We start from the raw sequence: 25,414 nt of genomic DNA, 5'->3' as shown, positions 1-25,414 counted from the left end.
TGAAACCAGGGATCTTGATCTTTATCTCTGTAGATCCAGAAATTGGTAGAGTGCCTGACATCAAGCAGAAATGCAATACTTTTGCATGAATAGATAGACAACTAGATTAATATGCACTGTCCCACACATGAATTCTCTAGATACAAGGAACATGCAATCACATGGATGTAGCAGCTTAACACCTGGGACCATACTGCATATGTAACTCTCTATCCTGGCCCTCAGGATGCAAACACGGTGCCATGAGGGAAGCTATGGATAGCTCTTGAGAGAGACTGATGTGCCTTATTGCTGAATCTCCATTGTGTATTCCACTTCTTTTTCATGAGGACTGAATGAGTTAACCAGCATATTCTATAGACTAATTTATAACGGATGCAAATTCATTTTATATTTTCTATTGTTAGTGTATTTTTTTATTTTATGGGAAAATAAAACAAAATTTCAAAACAAAATAATAGGAGAATGATGACAGTTAATACATTGCATATTATTACCTTCAAAGTAGTTCCTCAGAGTCCAAGATATAGGCATGAAAAATTGTCCAAAGGTATCAGCAAAAACCTTTATTTTCAGTGAACTAAGAGAAACTAGTGGTATAACGATCTTGTATTTTTTTCTTTTTCTCTTTCTTCCTTTCTCCTTTCCCCCACCCCAGTTCCTCTATTTTTTGAACAGTTTCTTCCCATTTCATGATCTCTTTTGTACATTTTGGAACTTATTTACTGTTTCAATTTCCCACACTAGGAGACAATCCTAGTGAGTCTGATTTATTTCACTTATGAGTATCGTTTCAAGTTGCATTCATTTACCTATAAAAGCCTCAAGTTTAACTTTCTTTATGGCTGAGTAGTACTCCACTGTATAAAAAGACCATATCATTTTATCTGATGGGCATTTGGGTTGTTTCCATGATTTAGTTATTACAAATTGTGCTGCTGTAAACATGGGTGCACATGTATCGCTGTGGAATGTTGGGTTTAATTCTTCCTGAGATATACCCAGAAGGGGACTAGCTGGGTTGAATGGGACCTCTAATCCTAGTTTTCTGAGGAAGCTCCACACTGATTTCCACAGTGGGTGCACTCCCACCAACACTCCCACCAGCAGTGAAGAGTCCCTTTCTCCCCACAGCCCCTCCAGCATTTGCTTTTGGTTGATCTCTTGGTGATAGCCATTCTGCCTGGGGTGAGATGGAGTTTCAGTGTTGTTTTACTTTGTATCTCTTGGGTGACCAGTGATGTTGAACATTTTTTCATATATTTATTTGCTGTTTCTACTTCTTCATCTGAGAAATATGTATTCATGTCAGATGCCTTTTTGTGGATTGGGTCCTTAAACATGGCAGGGAATGATGGGGTTCCAAAGCTGGGAAGAGGTAGCGGGGAGGACACAGCTGGGATACCCTGGGTCAAAGGAAGCATAACGACCTCACTTAATTTCGCATAATGATAACACATACCTGTTGCAAGGAAACAGCACATTTTGACTTCTATCTTCCTCTTCAAATTTAACAACAATATTCTCAAGAAACCATCCATTACCTGTATGAATTGACAAACATTGACTAAGTCTTCAGCATAAAATATACTGATTGTGAATTGGTTTATAGTCTTCAGATATTCTCTTTAAAGTACATTTGTCAAGTAACTTGGGTAAAAAAAATACACATCTAAATTATACTAACTGTCTTAGTTACTTTTCTCATTGCTGAGAAAAAATACCCAATACACAAAGTTAAAGGAGGAAAGGTTTAGTTAGCTCACAGTTTGTAGAGGCTTCAGTCCCTAATCGGCTGGCTCCAAGGCAGCGTGGCATGGTGGACCGGCATCACAGAGGAGAAATGGTTCATGCCAGGCAGAAGGCAGCAAAAGCAGTGAGCAGCAAGTGACAAGCAAGAACAGCAGCCTTCTTTCTGTCCTTTCTAGCCTATCCACCCTACCGCCCTTAGGGCAGGCAGCACTCACACCCAGGGCGGGCCTTCCCATCATCCCCACCCAGAACTAGGCCAGACCCACCAGTGGACTAACTTAGTAATCACACACCCTTGACCTCAGCATCATACTAGATCCAGCCACCTCTGGAAAACCCTATCTGTGACTACACGAGGCTTTGGGGGAACATCTAGATCCAAACCGTATTATTAGTAGAGAAATGGAAGCAGTGTGAGTGACCTCATCACTCAGAGAACTCAAAGCAGAGACAAAGAGGTTTCCTGTTAAAAACAAAAACTCTCTATAAAGTTCTAAAAAACTGTTAAATTCACATGAACACGAATGAAGAAAGAAGTAAATCATACAACTGTACTTCAACTATATTAAGGTGTAGAAGGTTGACATGCTTAAACAGTAAGGGGAGATACAGTCAACCATTCTTCATGGTGAAGATTCAGACGCTGTCACTGATTACTGCGCTTGTCAGTGAAACTAAAGAAAGAAAAATGAATTAAGGAAAGAAGAGAGAGAGAAGAGAAAGAAGAAAGGAAGGAAAAAGGAATGAAGGAAATGGGAAAGAAAAATAATGTATTGGAAAAAAGAAACAGAACTTCCACTATTCACCCATGATATGACTTAATAAATTAAAAACCCAAAGAAAATTAAAGAAACTAGTATAACTGGAAAAATGAGAAAAATGGTTAGATAAATGATAAAAACATAAAAGTACAGTGCCTTTCTATTGTCTAGAAAGAAGCAGTTAAAAACACAATTCAATGAAAGTTACACTGTCCAAAGGCTGTAAAAATTTAAGAATCTATGAGTAAATATAAAACGTAGTATAATGTATAGAAAAACTAAATGTCAGCAAGGAAGGCATAAGCAAACTGCTATCTAGCCTATATTCATTAACAGAAAGGCACTGTAGAAACGTCAGGTTTTCATAAGCTAATCTAAAACTTCAATGTAATTAAACTAAAAGTAAGGTAGGGGGTTCATCCTATTAGTTATCAAAATTTATTATAAATCTACACAACTGAAGGCAATGCAGAATTGGAGCTGTCATCGAGAAACTACTACGGATTCAAAGCCGACCTACCCCCCCACACACTGCACGCAGGCAGCGCCACTCCACACGGGAGCAGGGAGCCACACCGAGGGTCGCAAGCACAGCCGTGCCAAGTGATCCCGGACATCAGCAGGCAAAACTAAAAATGTCTGCTGACCTCTGAACCTTTCTATCAAAACATCAAAAATTCTTACTGTCAGTTAAAAATGTGTATGAAAATGAAAAAAATAGTAGTATTTAGTACACAATAATCTAAATCATTAGAAGAGTTTAAAGAACACCTCAGTAATCATTTGAACATCCTTTGCCAGCCTTTCCTCCCTCCCTTCGTTTCTCTCTGTCTTTTTCTTTCACGCTTCACCTTTTCTTTCTTTTGTATGTGTGTGTGTGTTGTGCTGGGTATCAAACTCAAGGCTTTGTACATATTAGGCACTCACTCTACTACTGAGCAACATCTCCTGGCTCTTGCTGTCTTTCTCTTGTCTTATAATTTACAACTTTTTTTTTTTTTTTTTTTTTTTTTTTGTACCGGGAATCAAACTCAGGACCTTACACTTGCCAGGCAGGTGCTTATGCCACTGAGCTATATCCCCAGCCCTATAATTTACAACATAGAATAATCATCTTTTCTGTGCCTTAGCAAATTCCCAAACTCCTTTCTAAGTTTGGGTCAGCCCCAGTACTTTATCCTTTGTGTTTTCAATGTCATAAAACCCTGTAAGAGCTCTTTTATTGTAAAGTTTCAACCAACGCTGTTACCCCTGGTCATGGTCACTGTCCTCATTCCTGGTGTTCAGTCCCTCCTGTGGCTTCCTCCAGCTGCCTAACCGTGGCAATGTCAGCATTCTCCAGGCTGGGATTTCTTATACAACTTCATTTATTTTCAACTTCACTTCTATCATTATTACTTTTTACTTCTTTGAGGCACTTTCATCTTGCAATTAGATATTGATATAAACCATCTTATGGGCTCATCACAAGTAGATAGAGTTTGTGCTTTGCTGTCTATGCAGAACTTAATAGCCGCATAGTGACCTATCACCAACCGCCACACTTTGAAAGCAATGACATAATTGTTCACTGATCAGTATTCATGTAATAACTTATGAACTGAGAAGTTAGCAGCAAATCATCATAACTAAAATCTGTGCAAACAGAAACCATGAAGAGCAAAGCCTACTAGCCTACAATTAAGATGACTTTAAAGAACACTCAGGTAAAGAGTAACTGATTTAACAGTTGTTCCATATGGTACAATGGGTTAGCCACATGGAAAAAAAAGAATAGTGGATTTCATCTTCACGTCATATATAACAAACCAATTGCAGATGGAGTAAATATTTAAATCTTAAAGACAAGATTTAAAATATCTATATATGAATATCTATCTATCTAGAGTGTTCTAGGATACAGATTTTCTTAACTGAGATGGAAAATCTATAGATCATTTATTTTAAAATCATTCCATTAAATTCAGTGACATTATGATCAAGAATCTTAATCCTTGGCATACCACAAACAGGAAAAGGCGCTGGGGCAGTCACTACTGCTTGCTCTCCCCTATCTGACCTCTCTTCAGTGCTACAACTGTCATCTTCAAGATGTATTGGAGTTATTCATGAACTATGTAACTAAATTCTCAGAAATGAACTGTGGCCAGAAGTTTGGTGGTTTCCATCTCAGCTGCTTAAATGACATCATTACGAGGGACTTTCCTTCTTTTCTGTGTGCTACAAGCAGCTCTGATCACACAGGGGAGTGTGAGACTGAGGTAATGGAAGACTGATGCTGGGTATGGAAGGACCCTGATCTTCAGTGGCTCACTAAACTGAGCCATCACAACTGCACACCTCCCCTACAGGACTGCTGCCTTTACCTTAAATAATAAAGAATGTGATTTTCCACAGAAGAAGAAATTCAGTGGACAGTGAAAAGATGGAAACATAGTCACACTTCCTAGAAATGAGTAATATAAATGAATGCTACTACAAGATTCCATTTCACATCCGTAAATAAGGGGGCAAATTAGATGCACAAGGCGCTGATGAAAACCTGACACAATATAAATTCCTCTACATAGTAGGTAAGAGTAAAGCTTAGTACAACCACTTTTGAAATAACTGGGTTTATCTTACAAAGCTGAACATGACCATGTTCTTCAACCTAATGGCTGACTTCCACAAACTGACCTTAGGGCAGGTTTCTCAGCCTCAGCACTATTGGTATAAGAGCCCAGCAATTCTTTGTTAAGAGATTATCCTGTGCATTGTAGGCTGTTTAGCTGCACCTCAGGTCTCTACCTACTACTTGCTAGTAGCACTTCTATCAGTTGTAACAACCAAAAAGTATTCACACATGGCCAAATGCCCAGGGTTTGGATGGGGTTGGCAAATTCACTCTGAAGGTATAGATCTTTGATTTCTATAAGACATGACAAGTTCATTTCAGCTTGTTTGTGACAGTGGACCTGGGAACAACACAATTATCCATTGACAAGGGAAGGGTAAATAGATTATGCATAACCACTCAATAGAATATTACACAATTGTGAAAAGAAAATATCTATAGTACAAGTAGAAGTGAATGAATCTGAGAAACACAAACTTGAGTAGGAAAAAAATCAAGCCACAAAAGACTTCATATAGCACATCATAGTTTTTACAAAGCACAAAAACCATCAAACATATGTTTCAAAAAGTATGCTCAAAGATGTTCACATTATTAGCAAAACCTTTTTTAAAACAAAGATATTTAAAATTCAAAATGATTGTAAAAATTTCAGGATGACTCCTTTGAGGGAGAAGATAGGCGATGAAAGAAGAACAGTATGAAATCACTGGGATTTTGCGGGGTGGATATGCTTAAAATCACAGTAATTTTCTGGGGTTGAGTTAAAGTGGTGCACTACCAGACACTGCACAGTATACATTTTGAAAAAACAGGGAAAAATATAGCTTAGAGATTCTGTTATGACACTGTTTTTCTTTTAGTCAAATGTGTGAGAATATAGGAAGGACAATCTAGCTAAAGAATTTTGAAATCATGCTACAGCACTTACTTTTAACTTTCTTTGTATTTGAAATAGCCTAATTCCATCACCCAGAGAAATTCGTCAAAGTTCCCAAATAATCAGGCAATCCCTAGAAGTTAACCCAGCCTACGTATCAGGTTTCCCAGGCCTAATCTTTTCCTGAGGAGTCTTCACGTTCTTCGGAACTCAGTAGATTCCCCTTACCAAGTGGCACAATAAAACTCTGATGATCATATTCAAAATATTTCTTGCACGCTATTATAACAAAAAATATTTCATTTTTTTTCTGCTACCATTAGATCCTGCGGAGGGGATCAGACCATCTGCATCTCTCCACCTTTACAAGCCCAGCTCCCGGCAAACTGCCTGCACACTGGCGCCCTTAACAAAGAACTCGTGAACTGAGAGTTGGTCCAAAGATTTCCTGGACCAAAATCCCCTCTGGTGCTTATATTAAAAATAACGGAAAAGCACTGCACTTCTGGTTACTCAGTACCTCCGGGGTCAGAATCTCTGGGGTTGAGTCCAAGTATATACTTTCAGATCCTCAGATAATTGCTATTCTTACATTGTACAGTTTGCTGCAAATTTGGGGATTACTATTTTGTTTTTCGTCAGATTCTATAGGCAAACTGCATTCGCGTTAGAATAATGTTTTGTGTGGCTTCTTTTCAAAAAATGAATAGAAAAAAGCCTTGAGAATGTCACAGGATTCTTTTCCATACTTGCAGCAGGTTTTTGTGAATGAATGAATGTTTCACCGAAAATAATATTTTAGAAGTCTGTTGCTCTCTCCGTCAAACGCCTTTTCTGTGTGAGGAATTCAGGTCTATAAACGTGTTTAAAATCACAATGCCCCTTCATTCTTCCTTCTGCCGCTTTCATTTTCATAGCTCACCCCTTAAAGTACATCCCTGCTGCTGCTCCCTTAAACTGGAGAGAGACAGTCGCAGGCCGCCGGGGCTGTGCTGGTTCAGTAGCCTCCCCACTTTGCTCCGTTCGAGTCTGGGACAGACCTTCCACCCTCATCGCCAAGAGGAGGCTCCCAGTGAATTTGAAGAACTACAGTCTAGGTTTCCTCCAACTGCTCTGTTCTGACCCATGCCAAAGTCACAGCCCTGACTCTGGTGAGCGATTTTGCCAACTCAGGCCCTGAGCGCAGGGAAGACCTCGGCAAAGAGCAGGGAATCAGAATGTAAGTTTCCACGCATCAGGAAGAGAACCGGAAAGGCGCGGTTCTCTCCGGGGTCCTCTGCTCCGCAGCGCACGCGCACTCCAGGGACAGCGTCCCGCAGCGGCAGCACGGTGCACCGCGACGCCCCCTACGGTCATACACTGTTTCCTCTACACAGCATCGGGTACCGGGAGAGTAGAGATAAATGATACATAATTCCGGGCTTCAAAAATCGAAATCCATCCAAAGAAAAAGGGAGTAGATAAGTAGATATAACAAATGGTTTTGTTACTGTAATATGTTAAAGTACAGTTGCATGGAAGGTGTAAAGACTGTAGGTTGTAGAGTCAAACATACCAAAGTCTCAATTAAACAGTGCTAAAGAGATAGCGGAAAAAGACATTCAGTAGAATTGACAGGACTTAGTCACCAGGTAAGGGGCAGGGTCAAGGCGGGGAGGGAGGGCCCAGGAGGATCCCTGAGGTGCTGGTTTGCTGACGAGAGAAGCAGAACTGTACCTGTGAGTACAGTATATAGCCCAGGAGATCTGGAGATCTCTATGTCTATCTCTGTCTCCATCTCTCTCTCTCTCACACACACACACACACACACACACACACACACACACACACACAGCTTTTGTATTCCTAGGAAATTTCCTTCATAATAACATAACAGGTCTCCTTTGTAAGTCATATGATAAAACTAATTGGGCAAAAATTCATGTAAGTGTAATTTCTTTAAAGAAAATTGTTTTCTCAGCTTTATGTGATTTATACATCTTTCTTTCACCTGCCTTCATATTATTTTTTATTAATTTGCAAAATCAATGTCTTACCAAGAAACCAAATCTTACCTGGACCTGTACCATCATGACTAATCAGAACTTTCTTCAGTGTTCCAAGAGATACAGCCTTAATGGAAAAAATATCAATCTGTACAACAAAGAAAAAACTAGTGACTATCGGCATGTTTCTTTTCTCTAGATAATGGTAGTACCACTGTCAATATCATATTGCTATGTGTTAGCCATACATTGTTATTGTTAGCACTAAAAATTGCTATTTATTATTTTATGAGCAAAATTCTACACTATGTTTTGTGAAAGACACAAGCACATAGCATAGAAGTCTTGCTTTCCTTGTCAATCATATAGTTGCATAAAAAATATTTTAAAGAATTAATGAGGACATTTATCCTGAATCTACTGTCATTTGTGGTAATAACAGTTCATATAATCCTGACTGTGTGCTAAACTCTTCGAAGTGTTTTCCCAAGTTAATTATTTAACCCTCAGAACAAGCCATGGGGGTGAATTCTTCTCACTTTCTCACTTTGTAGAGGAAAAGACAAATACATTAGCTGAGTGACATGCCCCACATCAGCGACTGGTGGGTGACAGAGCTGGACTCACCCTCAGGAGGCTGCTTCCAAGGACTTTTCCACTGTTTTGTCTCTATGTATCTTCTGTTTTCAGATAAACTATGTATTCGAATATGTATATGTGCCTATATGAAATGCTGTAATAAACTATGAAACACAAAGTGTACAAGTCACAAATGTACTGCTGGAGGTGTAGCTCAGGGTACAGCCTTGAAGACAGGCCATGGATTCAATCCCCAGCACCACAAAAGAAAAAAGTTACCAGCCCATACTCAGTGAACACATGTATGTAACTGCCGGGGCTCAGAACCCAGTACCCGAAAAGAGGCACTTTGGCACGCCGAGTCCTTTGAACGAAGAGAACGAGGATGGCCTCGGGAGCAGCCTTAGATGCACGTTTCCTTGACTTCCTGTTGCCTTCCTGTCTCTTGCTCTTCCTTCCTCCCTAAAGTAGCCATCGAAGTCAGAATTCCTTCTGAAGAGGTGTCATGGAAACTAGAACTTCTCTCCCCCAAAGCAAGCCATAGAACCTAGAAAATTACCTTCTCCTACCTTTCCGTGTAAGCACTAACCATGAAAAAATAGCCTATCTTATCAGCTGTACATTAGAACCCCAGTCCAGAGGGGTGTGACCCAGACTTGAGAGAAAGGGGTGCCATACACAGAGTTCAAGAAGCTCTGGAGCAGACAGGCTGTGCTGGGCTGCCCTTTCCAGCGATGACCACCAGGCCAGACCCTTCCGCCAGTCCACATGGCTGACCATTCTTAACTGAATCTAAGAATAAAAACGGAGTTTTCCCCAGGTCCTTGGGTGCTCATTTCTGAACATGCCCGTGTCACTTAAAACTTTAATTAAATAAATATGTTATCTTGTTCTCTTGGTAACCTATCTTTTGTATGGGGAGTGGCAGCTGTGATCCTCGTGGTGTAGAAGGAAAGGGATCACAACCCTCCTCCCCACATAAGTAACGGAGTGTTACTGTCTGCACCCAAGGCCTTGTCATCCCCCTTCCTACTCGCCGTGTCCCCACGTGGTATCCACGAGCCTGTCTTTCAACACTCTCAGTTAGTTCTGCCTGGTCTGGAACCTTCTGGAAACAGAATCACAGTGTCTTCTTTTCCTGCCTGCCCTATGTGACATTCATTCATGCTGTTTTATATAATGGCATTTTGTTCCATTTCATATTAGTCATTTTCATTATTTAAATATTATTTCAAATTATCCACTCACTACTTAGTGACAATACTATTTTTAAGCTAATGGCTCTCAAAATATTCTTGATCATGTCTTCTCATGATGTTTGCATTCATTTCTCTCGGGGAACAATTAAATTACATGGTCCCCATACATATGTTTAGTTTTCCTGAATAATCTCAGTTTTCTAAAGTGCTTGTGCAACAGTGTTCTGTATGCACAGTACAGATTTAAGTGCTGCACGGGCTAATCAGCCCTCATTCTTGTCAACACTTTTAATTCAGATGTCTGATTATATACAGCAAGACTTCATACAGCAAGTTTTCACAGTATTTTCTTGACTACTAGGAAGGTAAGGTATATTTTTTCATGATGATGGACAATTTGCATATCCTGTTCTGTAAAGCACAATCGAGAGTCATGCCCACATTTTAAACTGGCTTATCTGTCCCTTTCTTGTTAATCTGTGGGTGTCTGTTCATAATCTGTAAACAAGTGATCTGTCGATCATAGTTTATGAGATCTTCTTCCACTCTGTGTCTAGCCTTTTACTCTCTCAGTGGTGTCTTGAGAAGCAAAAATATTTCATATTAAAATAGTGTTAATTGATCTTTTTTCTTTATGCTTAGTGCTGTCTCTATTTTTACCTTTAAGATATTAATCTATGTTCACCCACCCACATGCATTGTAGTATCATACACAACAACCAAAAAAAAAGAAGCAATCCAAGTGTGCACTGATAGATAAATGGATAAGAAAAATGCATATACATACAATGGAATATTATTCAACCTTGAAAATGGAAGAAATTCTGTCTCATGCTACAATATGCATGAGTCTTGGGATTATTATTCTAACTGAAATTAGTCATTTGCAGAAGAAAAGACACAAATATTATTTCATTTAAATGAGGTACATGGTCAAATTCATGGAGACAGAAAGTAGAATAAACAATGTATTTTATGTCATGTGTATTTTATGACAATTTAAAAACTTTTAAGTACTAGTTTACTCCCAAGATCATAAAGACTTTCTGTTATCTTCAAGATTTTTTTGCTTGCACATTAAGACATAAATTTGCACTAAATTGACTTTGTAGTTTGGTATAAAATAGGGGTCACTGTCTTATTTTAACTATAATGATATTCAGGTCACATTAAAAATTTATTGGAAAGACAGTCTTCAATGCTTCACATCAAAATATGTGCAGGTTTCTGGACTCCGCTGTTCTTTGCTCCGTTCTGCTCTGTACAAGCTGATAGTCTCTTAATTACTCTATCTTTATCATATTTGATACCTGGCACTGTAATTCCTCCAAACTTTTTTCTTTTTAAAACTATTTTAGGTACCCTTGGCTCTTAACGTTCCCACATATGTTTTGGAATTAGATTGCAATTTCTATTTTAAAAATATCTTCCTGGGATTTTGACAGCCTTTGCATTAAAACTATAGATCAATTAGACAGAAATGAGTACTTTGTAATGTTGAGTCTTCCAATACAGGGATATGGCATATCTTTCTATTAATTTATATCTTTTTAGGTGTTCAAATAATATTTTATAATTTCCATGTAGAGGTCCTGCCTTGTCTGCCCAGCGCCCGCTGTGCCATCGAGTAACCATGGCAGCAGACAGAGAGGCTGCCGGTGCTTGTCCGCCGCCTCGGCTCTCTCCCAAGGCCGCTCTAATCACTCTGGGGCCCCGTCTGTGCAGCGCGGTCCTGGGGAACGGGCCCCACACTGGCAGCGCAGCCTCTAGAACGCACAGTGCGTCGGCCCTTGGTGACTTCTTCATTCTCTCATGTTTCACCCTACCTCCTGCTGCCCTCTCTTCTGCCGACGTCCTGCTCCGCTCCGGGAGCCCCACAGGAAAGTCTCCGTCTGCAAGCTCAGGTTTATGAGGATCTCTACTTCCTGCTGGGGCGGAAGCCCAGCCCCGCGAGATGGCCTCAACTCCGCACGGCGTCTCCGACGCCCCACTGACACTCTCTGATTGGCTTCTCGGCCCTGACCCGCTCACAAGGGGCAGAGAGCTCAGCCAATCCCAGGTCCCTCTCTGCAATGCCTGTCTTCCCGTTTAGCTCTCCAAGAGCATGAAAGCCAGTTCCAAAGATGTTTAATCAAACGTTGCTAGTCATGCTCCGCTACCTGTATCTAGAAGCAGAATCAGGGAGTTTTGTTTTTTTTTTTTTTTTTTTGGTTTTTCTCTGGTACCGGGAACCGAACTCACGACCTTGTGCTTGCCAGGCAGGCGCTTTTGCCGCTGAGCTAAATCCCCAGCCCCAATCAGGGAGTTTTGTTGTGATTGTTTTGCAGTAGACGGAATAAGGACTTGCTCACTGCGGCACTGTGCCTGGCTGAGGCAACAGCTGCTCACCTCCATGTACAACAAAAAGCCACCAAGCTCCCACACTTGGGATTAAGCCCCACAGCGGCATGATGGAACCTCCTGCTTGTGTACCTTTTCTCGAGAAAGACGTCAGGGAAGGGTGGTAGGTGAACCGCCGGTGAAGATCCATTACCTGTCCACGCTGAAACCTGGCTTTGTTGCCTTTAGATTGATGAAGCCTTCGTTTCCCCGAGTCGCCCCTGGTGCCGATGAGGTTGATGAACACGTTAGACTCCGTTTCTGCCCCTAGCTTCTTGCCAGTGTGTATCTGAATTTCATAAACCACCACTGGAAAGGCAGAAATCTGATGTTACCTTCTCATTTCTATTTATCTCCGCGAACGCCATGAGCAACTTCCCTACAAGGTTCTTTCTTCCGGCTGACGTGAGTTTCTCTGCATTTGGCCCCAACTATTTTTCTCATGCACCCCCACTCAAACATACTCTTGGCTACTTAGTACTTACCTCATTCATACAGACTCAGCTATTCCCAGAGCTACCGTTTCAAAATAATTATTGTTAGCAATTATGTGCTTTCATTAACTACTACATTTTCCCAGTTATGAGAAGTAGTATTTGTAAAAAAAAAAAAAAAAAAAAAAATTCCTCTCCCTTTATTAGATGAAAGTGGCCGTTTTTCCCCCTGAAGTTTAGCTGTTCTAATCACAGCTGGTCACTCATGCTACTCCTTCTTGGAGATTGCCATTCCAATAATGGAGATTTCTAATAGCTCTCTTGAGAGAGGAAAAAAAAAATACAAAGATCCTAGAGAGATGCAAATTTAAATATGATTTTTAAAAAGATCTCAGTAAGCTCCTGGCAAATTATAATCCACTATGTTTAACCTTAGAATTAAGACCATTTCTGAAACACTGGTAGAAGTCATTAATTAGAAAAGGGATTGAACTTGCTGATACTGCTAATATGAATAATATCTTGGATACAAAGAGTACTTTGTATTCCAAGGTCCTAGGACTCTGTAAGTCATACACTGTGCAACTGAGTAGTTGGAGTTACAGAAATGCATGTGAGCATTTTCCAAAAAATTCAGACATGAAAATTCAACAAGTGAGAAAACAAGGTAAGTGACAAACATTGCCTGTTTCTCTCATGCCTGACCTTTAAGAGACAAATGTGGTATGCTCTGAAAGGGTACAAGCGGAGAAGATAAATCAGTTTCTTTGTGCTGTTTTACATATTCAAAAATACTCCACAGTGAAGCCCAGTAGAGTTTAAGCAGAAGATTAGAACCCTCCTAGTGAATTTAGGACAACCAAAGAAATTTTTCAAACTACCTAAAAAAAGGAAAAGAAAAACAAAACTGGTCTGACAACTTCTGTAGCTGCCTAAGAGAATTAAGTCAAAACTTCTTGCTAGAATTCTTCATGGAAACCAGTATAAGGACAGGCATGATTTGATGTCTTTGTACAAAAAATAGGCTTCTGTTTACTGAGAATTTTTTCTATTTCAGAGGAAGAATATACTTATTTACAACTTTTTTTATAGTGAGAACATAAAAACAAAGTAAAATGATTAAATAAATAGTTTTAAAAGTACATTTCAAAAAGTTACAGTATTTAGGACACAAAGAGCACATTTCCATCCCCAAGAACATTCCCAGCCCCCTCTCCACCGTTAAACACACCCTCTCAGGAAACCCTGCAGCTGCTGCCAACCTGCGTGTGGCCTCAGATGCTTCTCCACAAGGAGTTTCCAGACGCTGCTATAAACTGATTAGTATACACACACACACATACCAAAAATATTGCAAGATATTTATGATAAATGAGCACTAAATGTTCTCAAACCACATCACAAAGAGTTCCTTAGTTACACTGGAAGAGGAGAGAAAACACACTCTCACTCACAGATAGAGATATTTTGCTGGAATCTGTAACACTGAATCCTTTAATTCCACTCAGTAACATAATTTACTAAGTATCTGCTGTAGTGCTGCAATGAAGGGCTACAGATGCATTTTAAGCCTACTAAACACATACTAATAAATTCTAACTCGAGACTTTTTCATGACCTTAAGGCAATGTAAAATTCTTCCTCATTTAACTTAATCCAAAAAGAAATTTTAAAGAATGTCGCTAGACATCCTAAAATACTGCATTTTTTTTTAATATTGCATGTTTTTAATGAGTTCAAGCAAGTAAAGATTGTTAGAATACTTTCATCGGTCCTTCTCCCAGAATATCAAGTGTTGATTTCAAGGTAAAGTCAGGTATACCAGCTGACAGGAATTGATTCTGCTGCAAAAATGTATAAGGGTTCATGAATTATGTTTACTCCAAGGGAAGGATATCCCACACAAAAGGAAATAAAATGGAAGTTAGAGGAGACCTTTAAGTTAAGTCAAATATTTGAAAATTATAGCAGCGTGTTTTGAGATGATGTTTTTCAGAATGGAAGATATCATTTTATCTGAACATATTCAAAAGCAAGTATTACTAATTCATCTCCTGACTACAAATAATTATTCTTAAAGCACCAGTTCAGAAAAGTATTTATTGATCTATCACCCTCACTTAGCACTCAGTGATGGTGAACTCTGTAGAGCTTTCAGTGACAGGCGGCTCTGGCACGCGTGCTCTGCGCTCACCGCCGCTGACTGAATGTCAGCCAACAAGAGGTAACTTGCTGGTTTCGATTACCTGCATATGTTAAACATTTGTTCCCCAAATTTTTACTGTTCTTTTTCACCATAGTTGATGTTAACTTTTTCCTTCTGATGATTAGTTGCTTCAATTGCTTGTGACCCTCTTACCCACTCTAACAAAGTCTACCAGAAGCACAGAATAACATTTCACTTTCCTGCTCCCAAGAACTGTCACCCAGCTCAATAACTACTATACATATTTTCACCAGTTTTTCCTCGTGTGTTTGCAGCGTCATCATTTTTAGCACTCGTACCCTTATATTTCTCTATTATTTATTATCATTTCAACAATCTCCCCATGTCCCGAAGAATGTATATCATTGTCAAACTCAGCATTTTCAAAATATATCTACTTTCCTGAACTTCTTTATTCTTTGGGTTTGTGAGTGTGTTACCTATACCCATGATTCTTGGATTATTCTGTCTCTGCTAACTATAGCGAACCAGAGTTTGGAAAATAATTTATACTGCACTTGTTCTTGATAGAAACACAATTCCTTAGTCACAAGAATTTGGTCCAAATGCCACATGGCTGTGAGGATGTGGGCTGCAACCAGTTTCCCTGATATGACTTTTCCTTGGAAGTTTAGAAGAAGGATACATGAAATGTGTGTCCAGGAACAAGTTTAAATTTTCTTCCAGTTCAGTTTGATTGTAACAGATGAATAAAGCTGCTTAGGCTGCTTGTTAATTGCTGAACCAGTTTAAGAAAAAGTCTTCCCTTTCCAAGATCACATAGTAACACTTAGGCCAAGCGCATGCAGCTTGTGCAGGTCCAGACGCTGGCATTTATCTCATGCCTACCTTAGGAGCAGTCTGGCCTCATCTACGAATGTTGATCTGGCTGAGTGTCCTCCAACCTGTTGGCTCACTTATTAGTCATTACTAAGCATCTCTAGAAATGTGGCGCTGTGCCTCTTTGTGGGCAGCGGCAATAGGGAGGGGAGTGCCATGAAGACCTCGGGCACACTCCGGGAGTACAAGGTGGTAGAGCGCTGCCTGTCCACGCCAAAGTGCCACACGCCGTCTCTCTGCTGCATGCGGATCTTCACACCCAACCATGTCGTGGCCAAGTCCTGTTTCTGGTACTTCGTGTCCCAGCGGAAGAAGATGAAGAAATCCTCAGGGGAGATTTTTCACCGTGGACAGGTGTCTGAGAAGTCTCAGCCGTGGGTGAGGAACTTCGGCATCTGGTTGCAGTACGACTCCCGCAGCGGCACCCACAGTATGTACCAGGAGTACCGTGACCTGACCACGGCGGGCGCCGTCACCCAGTGCTACCGGGACATGGGCGCCCGGCACCGTGCCCGTGCCTGCCCATCAGATCATGAAGGTGGAGGAGATCGCGGCCAGCAAGTGCTGCCGCCCAGCTGTCAAGCAGTTCCACGGCTCCAGGATCAAGTTCCTGCTGCCCCACCGGGTCCTGCATCCCCAGCACAAGCCCCGCTTCACTACAAAGAGGCCCAACGCCCTCTTCTAGGGGCAACCGCAGCTGTGCCAATAAACTCAGTGCCGCTCTTGCAAAAAAAAAAAAAAAAAAAAAAAAAAAAAAAAAGCGGCAAAAGCACCTGCCTGGCAAGCACAAGGTCATGAGTTTGGTTCCCGGTACCGGAGAAAAAAAAAAAAAAAAAAAAAAAAGAACGGAACAGGAAAAGAAAAAGAAATATGGTGTTGGGAAACAAATTGTCTTTGTTGTTCACATCTCTTTTTTTCCTCTCTTTTGGAATATTCATTGTAAGCCTTCAACATTTTGCTTTCTTTGCTACAATGTCACTGTATCCATGATCCAAGTTTTCTGCTTTTCTTTCCAGACAATTTTGCTATGCAGAGGTTGCATTGTGTTAGCTGTGAGTTCACGCTGTCCTAATAATATAGCATTCTCTGTCCCCGTGTCTCAACTAGACACCACGCGTGTCCTCCACAGCTGTGTCCCCCGCATTTACACACCAGATGGGGACAGAAGGAGGAGCTCGAGGCAGGAGACACAAAAAACAGAACACAGTCCATCTTTCCTTCCTGTTCCCAGAGCATCTCATCGTGACAGGTCCTGGAGAAGTGGATCGGAAGGGGTGCCCCTCAGAATCCAGAGTCGGGGCTGGGGACTTAGCTCAGAGGCACAGCGCCTGCCTGGCAAGTGCAAGGTCATGAGTTCGATTCCCAGTACCGGAAAAAAAAACAGAATCCGGAGTCCACCACCTTCAGGGGCTCCGAGAGGGGAAAGTGCAGAAGGAGGTGGAACATGCCCAAGCCTCATGTATTCCCCTGCTTCCTCAGATCTTAAGGCACCCAAGCCATCCTCACCTTACTGCCTAGAACATGTGCACCCCTGCACGTCTGAGTCCTCACTTATGAGTCGGGGGAACAAAGGCAAAACTGAAACAGAAGGAAGAAAGCAGGGAGAGAAGGGAGTCAGGCCGTCTCACGCAGTTTCATACTCTGGAAAACCTGTTAAAATTAAGTGCAGATATCAACAGAAAACCTGTGTGTTTCACATGCGCCGACAGCCATAGGCACAGTACTAGAAGCAAGCGTCGATGAGCGGGGCAGAGAAGCAGCTCCAATCGTTTCCCAACAGCCAAGCGCAGTGCCAGATGCAAGGGCACGGCCTCCAGCGGCGTGGGCGGTGTGCGTCCCCTCGAAGCTGACCGCACGCACGCACGCACACAGGGTCGGGGCGGGGGACACAAGGGCAGCAGTGCGGGGCGTGTTGGGGGCATCACAGCTGGCACGCGGCAGTGGCTGGACAAGGCCACAGGCCTGCGGGAGCCCACAGATAAGCGGGTAGAGGACCTGCAAAGAGCCTGGAGCGGTCAAGTGCCCTGCTGTCCTGCTCCTGTCACCCCGGCCTCGGTGGCCTCCCAGAGACCCAGGGGGAGGGTTGCGCCCCCCGAAAGGAAGGCAATCAGAATAAAGCTCTGCTGTCCGCCTTTCAGAACTGGAGCTCAATCTGCCGAAAGCGTTCATCATCCACCATAATTACAACCACCATACCAGGGTGCTATTGTGAGATTATAACTGAGACATTTCTATCTGCAGCCCCAAAGATATCGGGGCCTCGGGGGAGTGACACTGTGCTGGGAGAAAGCGGTAATGGGAAACTCCTAGAACAAAAAATCCATTGTTTTCTGAAACAGATCGAATGGATCTTAGCAGAGGCATTTCTTGTGAAAGATATGACTTTGAACTTTAGGAATTTTTTAAATGACTTTATTTTTAAGTGTTTGAAAAATAAGCTTCATTTCTTTTCTTTCTAACTCCTTCCATCTCCCCTCCTTTCTTTCCTTCCTCCTTCCACAATTTAAGCTGAGAAGTGGGCCAGGCAATGACTGAGGTCTTTGACCCATCACATACACACAACACACCACACACACGTGCGCACACACACACACACACACACACACACACACACTCCATGCCTTAATTCTCTGTGCCAGGAACATTCACCATCACAGATCAGTGAAACTCAGAACACCTTACATGTTAAGTAGGTCACTAACTGGAGTTTCTCCACTAAGGTCTTTCCAAATACTTAGTCCCCAAGTTAGAGATGGTGGTACAGAAGTTTCTCTGGGCAGCCAGCCACCAGTTCTCTCCAGCTGGCAAATGACCATAGCCATGACCCCTCAGGACTCTTTTGTCCATTTTAGGAGACAAGCTTTGGCTAAATTTCTGGTCCTATCAGCCTGGGTGACCTAACCAGTAGCGGAAAAGTCCAAGGAGGAGACTAGACGACTATCCACATTTCATTTATGCACCCATCTTCATTGCAGCGGTGTGTACAATATTCTGGGAAGGTTGTGATGTTGGTTTTTTGCTTGTTTTCATTTGTTTGCTTCTGAACACATTCCCAACCAGAAAAAATGAACAAAGAAATATAACTATATTTGGAAGAGTTCAGTAGTCCCTTGGCTTAGTCATGGTATTTATAAATCACCTAGATGATACTGACGGCTTTGCCCTACAAGATCCTCATGTAAATGCATACCTCCCTGAAGGGGGCCAGCCCCTCCACTCATGCACCTGCTGTGGTGCTTTGCACGTAGTAGGTTGTCAGATACCACAGGCACCTGAGTGGTGGGGCAGATGGGCACCGGCACCCAGGTAGCTCTATAGGCAGCGCCGTGGTACCTCCTGAAGACAAACCCTTGGGCAGATTCATCCATTTGATTTAATTAATGGACTGTGTTATTGCTCTCTCTCAAGTCTCTAAGAATTAAGCTTTCTCAGCACTCACTGTGGTGTGATCCTGTTGATATAAACAGCCAAAGAAATCAGAGTGCTGAAACAGATGACAAATGAGACTCAGCATCCAACCTAGGTAGACGGTTCAGCTCTGGTCTGTACTGAAGTGCTGTGGTCCAAGCTCATACCTGGTAGCAGTCTGGGAGGGACTCCATATGTGTCTCTTCGTTGAAGGATTAATCTCATGGCTGAAAAGGCAGTTACCTCTGAGCTTTAGAGACAAAAGAGGGCGCGCTGGGTATGGGGATAGAATTACGCACTACGCTCTAGAACGTTGCCCACAGGGCATCCCTGGAAACTTCCCTTAGGTCAGAGACCCAGCCGAGATGCAGGGCCTGGCCATGTGGATGCCTGCGGGCGGCTGGGTGGGATGAAGTGCGTTGTCCCAGGGCCGTGGGGCGGCCCACAGCGATCCTCGAGGATCCTTGAGGTTGGAGTGGAGACCGGGTGGAGACAGAGCAGGGACTTGTGGACAGCACGAGGACGACAGCTCTCACTCTCAGCGAGTCGGGAAACCTTGGAGGGTTGCTAACCCCGGGAATGGTAGAATCTGACATCTCAGTTGATCCCTGTAGCTAGTGTTTTGAGAATATCCTGATTAATCCAGAAACGCTCCTTCTGACCCCAGAGTCCTCCGGAGAGCAGTTACACACGTGGAGGGAAGAGGGGGAGGAGGACAGCTGGCAAGCAGAGAATGAGGGAAGGCTCCGGGTACGCCGGAGGCCTCCCACACGCACCTCATGGGCAGGTGCTCCTGCCCCACAGGAGCCCTGAGGAAGCTCCGCGACTCAGGTGCGCCTGAACTGGCCCCAGTGCGCCTCTTGTCCGGGCACAATTACTCACACAGCCCTCCTTCTTTCTCATAAAAGTCCTGATTTTCTATGGCAAATTAAACGGTGGTCACTTTAGTAATAACCCACACCCCGTTTTCCTGTCTCACTTGCCCCAAGTCACAGAGTGAAGACCAGGACCTGAAGCCAGACTGGGGATCTGAACCGCAGCTGCCTTGCGGCTGAAAGGCTCTGCCTGGCTTGGAAGCCCCCATGTGCCACTCAGACCAGGGTGGGTATCGTGGCGAAGGCAAAAGCACTAAAGCAGGCTTGCTGTTGGATTTCTTTCTTCCTTTTTTTAAAACTTAGGTCAGTTGCTATCAACCAGAACTTGCTGTAGATTGTCAGTAAGTGTTTCACAAAACTGCTTTTTGTGTTGGAATGCAAATATTTTGAAGCAGACACGTATAATGTACGGTAGTTCTTTCATGTATTCTCAGGGAAGTATTTCTTAAATTGAAATAAACAACTACCTCTTGCCCACTCGCCAGAGCACAGCATGAAACATTTCTTCCCTCGAAGATGTGGCTTCAAACCCCGCCTGCTATTATCGTGCATCTCTCCTGCAGTCCGGGGCCAGGATTTGTGAAGAGGCCTTTCTGAGCTGAGTCGGCATTCTTCCCAGCCCGGGCATCCCTGCCAGGCCATTAACTAACGATTCTTAAGGGCAACAAAGCAAGGCCATCAGTGGCTCCGTGGCGCCTTCCCCTGCCAACACCGCAAACGGTGAATAAATCAGAATAAGGTATGGGCTGAGCCCAACTTGGCAGGCCTGGCCTCGGAAGAGACCGCTCTGATCTCACCAGCAGTCCAGCTCAACTTCCAAAGAAGGATGATTTCCGGACAAGTGATGTCAGATACCCTTTTCTTTTGGAAACATTCCAGTAATCTTTTGAATAAAAGAGGCAAAGTCACAAAATTAATTGACTCAAAGTACCAAAGGAGTGGAAAACCATTCTTTTTGTGTGGCTAAATTTTAAGTAGACAGCCCTCAGATGGGATCCTAGGACTCTACCCACCCTGGCAATGTCCAGATAAGTACCAATAGCTTAACTATTTTTTTAAAAGATTCCTCTTCATCGTCACTCTTAATGTTCTTCCCTGGGCCAGTTTCAGAAGGCTTTGACACATGGACAGTCATAAAATATGAAAGACCAAGCCCTCTCACTCCTCTCAAACTCAGACAGAAAAGCCACCAGCTCAGTGGGTTGACCCTGCTCTGGGCTCACTTGAATCACAGGATGGTGAGCGAGGCCCTGGCGGCACCAGAGTGATTTCCAAAAGGCGGCCCTCAGTACACTAACATTAACGCACTCTGTTTGCTCCCTGCTCACTGGTATGTTTTGGTGTCTAATTAATTCCTGAATATTGAGCTGTCTTTTTTTTTTTTCATTTTCTTATTTTAATGGTTTTCTCCTCAATGAGCAAATATTCAATCAGGAAAAGGGGTGCTGGATTGATTTGTCAGAGACTGAGACTGAGAAAAATGAGGAGACTGGATCAAATCAGCGCTATGTGTCATTATTCTATTGTGTTGCTTTGTTGGTAAAATATGCCAGGAAAGCTGGTGGGTTTCCTTCCACCAGGAAATGGGAAATGCTAATGGATGAAGTTTCATTAGCTGGTTTGGGGGAAGCACGAACAGCTAGATGCAGGGAGACATGCTAAGCCTTACTGCAGTTCAAGTTAAATGAGCCCAAAATCAATAGTTCATTTAAAGTACAATGCAGTTTCCTTTGCATTTCAGATTTTTTAAAAAAACTAATACAACTGCCTTCTTCGATTCTTTTGCATGTAACAAACTGTTCGCATGCCAAATAAGAGGCAACTGGAAGAAGTATAAAATACTCGTCTAGTAGGCTTTAAATAACCTTCATTTTAAAATAATGAAACCTGTAAAACACTACAAATCAGAAGTAACAATACAGCAGGCCAATCAGAGGGCCACTGTTTCTTATTGGTATTGTGGATTATAAAATTGTTCTGAATGTTTTTTTGAAACAGAGTGAATTTCTTCACTCTGTTTGCAACTGGGTAAGCAGAACAGATAGGTCCCAGAATGTGCAGAGTAAAAACCAGGACTCTAAATTTCCTACAAACCTCTCACACCTCTACTGCAGCATCTTCTGGGCATGACTGGATGCACCTGGGACTGCAGGGCAGCTAGCAGCAGTGGCATCTGGAGCCTTGTATATTAAGTAAGATTTCATGCAAGAAAATGTTTTTGTAAATTATCAAAGTATATGCAAATACAAAGAACTAGTGTTACAGATTTCTCCTATCATTAAGCTGGTCCTACCCCAAATCATTCTTGCATTATCTAAATTAAGCAGCATGTATTTTTCAGATACATGTGCTCTATGCCATCCATCCTTCTAACAAGGGTAGGACTACAGGGTGGAGTCCCTGGTGGCTAACCAGGGAGGTGAAGAAAATCCAGACTCTCCGTGTAAATTTGGAGAAACCTACTGTCAATAGAGGACCAATGAAGTTGTTTTCAGTTTGGGAAGCGTGGGCTCAAAGCGCCTGTGAGCTACAAAGCAAAGACTGCAAAGAGAAAGAGAAATGAGAAGAGAAAAAAAATAAAGACAATATGTGAATTTGCTCCTAGGCAACAACAACAAAAAATATTCAGTAAGGGAATTCAGGTTCTCCTAGACCCTTGATTGCTGACATTTACTAGCAGAACAGCTACGCAGCTTATAGAAAGATAAACTGGCCACACACGTACATCCTCCCATATACTTTCTCATCGTGAACAGAAATAAAGCCTCAGGCTCTGAGGCAGAGGTGCGCAAATGACACACAACCTCAGAGCTGGATCAGCCAGGCACCTGTTCTTGTGCAGTCCAGGAGCTACAAAGGTTTTTATGTTTCTTATGAGTTTAAAGAAATCAAACACAGAGTATTATTTACTGACAGATGAAAATTACATGAAATTCTAATTTCAGTGTCTACAAAACAGAGTTTGATCGGCACTTTGCCACACCCTGGGCTTATGTACTGTCTGTAGCTGCAACCTCCATGCCTGGCAAAGTTGAACAGTTTAAATAGAGACTTTAAGGCCCACAGGATACTTAGTGTATGATTCTGTGTGAAAAGAGAAACCACCTTCTGTTCTGAATCAGCTCAGTTATTTCAATGGTGAATGCACATCACAAAGGAAATGAAAGTACATACCTGGCAGTGGTGCTTTGCCGGTGGTCACAATGGGCATTTCTTTCCATAGATCTCCATCGTCTTCATCCTCAGCTAGCCAGGACTCCACCGTTAAGCAGAACAGCTCAGATGTGGCCATGTTTTCAAGTCTAACTTCCTCCAGGTACCATTTGGGGTCCCTTCCACTGTTGTCATGCCCAATGCGTATCTTATAGATTTCACCAAGGCCTTTAAGATTAATCTGAAACATAAAAGGAAATGGGAAAACAGAAATCTCCACATTTCTGGCTTGACTTTTCAAATTCCAAATGGAATTAAATTTTGAGCTCAATACCTACTTTCTTATCACAGATATTTCTTACTGATTTCCCTTAGAACTAAGGGAAATTTAGAACTGTGACACCATGAAATGGTTTATATTTTATATACTAAGGCACACACTGACCCTAGATTTCCCTCTAGATTAAATCCAGCTACCTCCTCTTACACCTTATTTTAGCAACTCATCATTACTATGTTACAAAAGAAATGTTTTGCTGCAATTATTGACACATAATGGTTAGACCCAAAAAATAAAAGAATCTGATCCTCTGGTGTTTTTAATACATTGGATTGTGAGTTCCTGAGGAACCGACTGTGTTCTCCCAAATTTAAACCAGGGTTGACCAGACAGCCCTGAAACAGACTGAACTTGTGACGGGAAGAGTGATTTTTGCAACAGAGCTGGCAATGAAATTACACCCATTTGCCTCTACCCACCCCCAAACACCTAATCAACTGCTAAAAGGAATACTCCACTGTTTACCACTATTCCCTAGAATAAATGATATTTTTCTCTTGAGCATTCTTACAGGGTCATATGAAAAAAAGAACTTGACCAGTTTTTCATTTCTGCCATGACAAATTGCCACAAACGTCATGACTTAAAAATCAAACCCAGTGTTGTTTGCCAGGTCTGTGAGGCAGAAGTCCAGGCACTGTGTCACTCGCCTAAACCACTGTTAGTGCCTCATAAGTCAAGATCAAGGTGCTAGCTGAGCTGGACTCTTATCCAGAGGCTGCAGGAGAGATTCCGCTTCCAAGCTTGTTCAGGTTGTGGGCAGAACCTGGCTGCTTGTGGCTGTAGGACTCAAGTCCCTGTTCCCTTGACATGTGGCCCTCCCCAGGCCCACAAGGCTACTTCCAACCCTCGTGCTTCCAACCCTCTGGCTCCTCCATTCACCTACCCAGCAGGAAAAACATGTCCACTGCTCGACACAGATTAGACCCTACTCAACAGAGCAGGCCAATTTCCCTCTTTTAAGGTCATCTGATTTGTAACCTGCCTTTTGCCATGAAGCATAACATATCCATAGGACTAACACCAGGGCCAAAGACCGTAAGGTCAGAATTCTTACTGCCACATGCTATAACTAAAACCAGCTTGATCTACCTTCTGGGATTTTGTCCCATCACCGCTACCACCACCTCAGTTCACATCTTTTCCCTCCTTTGATGGCGCCATAAACACTCTCATCACCACAGGAAGTTACTTCAGCATTTATGCAGGTTTGCAACCTTTTTTGCCACCCAAAATGGCTGCTGTATTGGTGTGTTGGTGATAATTTTTTTTTTTTTTTTTTTGGTTTTTCTCCGGTACCGGGAACCGAACTCATGACCTTGAGCTTGCCAGGCAGGCGTTTTGCCGCTGAGCTAAATCCCCAGCCCTGGTGATAAATTTTGTGAATAAAATCTGTCCTGTAGTAAAAGTATCCTTTGTCAAAGTGCACAGAGACAGAATTCAACGGCCAAGCTACTGGCCTCATTTCCAGAACAATGTGGTCACAGAAACACTGCCATGTAGAGATGTCTTAATACGAGTGCTTAGTACAGGTAAGCAGAGTCTTAAAATCCTCCCAAAGTTGCAGATCGTGGGAAATAAGACAGAAAGTGGAAGTCATGCCGCAGAATGCAGCTAAGGTTAAAACACGTTTTGACCTTAAACTTGCCTGATTTTGAAAGTTTCTTCTGCTTTTCCTGTTTATATGAACTGCAACAAGGTTCTTAACCTTTCTAAGCGTCTATGACCCCATCCGAACACGGTAGCACAGACTGAGAATCTCTAATGCAAAAATGCAAAGTCTGAAATCCTCCACAATCCAAAACTGTTGAAACGCTGGCATGACACCACCAGTGACGATTCCCCACCTTAGTTTCATGCACAGAATTATTAAAATATTGTACAAAATTACCTTCAGGCTATAACTATAAGATAGAGGTTAATTTTGGGTTTAGATTTGGATTTCATTGCCAAATATCTCATGTACATAGAAAAATTGAAAAAATCTGAAAAACAAATTCAAAATC

At 42.3% G+C, this 25,414-nt stretch overlaps 1 protein-coding gene and 1 pseudogene across 1 annotated transcript in view; one reads left to right on the top strand and one right to left on the bottom strand.

The window, feature by feature from the left end:
* The window catches only part of Rp1 (retinitis pigmentosa 1 (autosomal dominant)), a gene marked incomplete in the record, with an annotated part of 300,755 nt that overhangs the window by 5,034 nt on the left and 270,307 nt on the right, over positions 1-25,414 (bottom strand). Inside the window, 4 exon segments of the mRNA XM_013520200.1 lie at positions 1,463-1,544; positions 8,065-8,143; positions 12,307-12,461; positions 23,090-23,309. Of these exon segments, the coding sequence (XP_013375654.1) occupies positions 1,463-1,544; positions 8,065-8,143; positions 12,307-12,461; positions 23,090-23,309 (536 nt within the window).
* Positions 15,789-16,317, top strand: LOC102019358 (annotated as a pseudogene).

The sequence above is a fragment of the Chinchilla lanigera genome, unplaced genomic scaffold (genome assembly GCF_000276665.1).
Source record: "Chinchilla lanigera isolate Chin_1 unplaced genomic scaffold, ChiLan1.0 scaffold00053, whole genome shotgun sequence".
NCBI classification, from domain to species: Eukaryota; Metazoa; Chordata; class Mammalia; order Rodentia; family Chinchillidae; genus Chinchilla; species Chinchilla lanigera.
The sequence above is the reverse complement of the archived record's forward strand: the minus strand, read 5'-3'. Positions and strand labels throughout refer to the sequence as shown.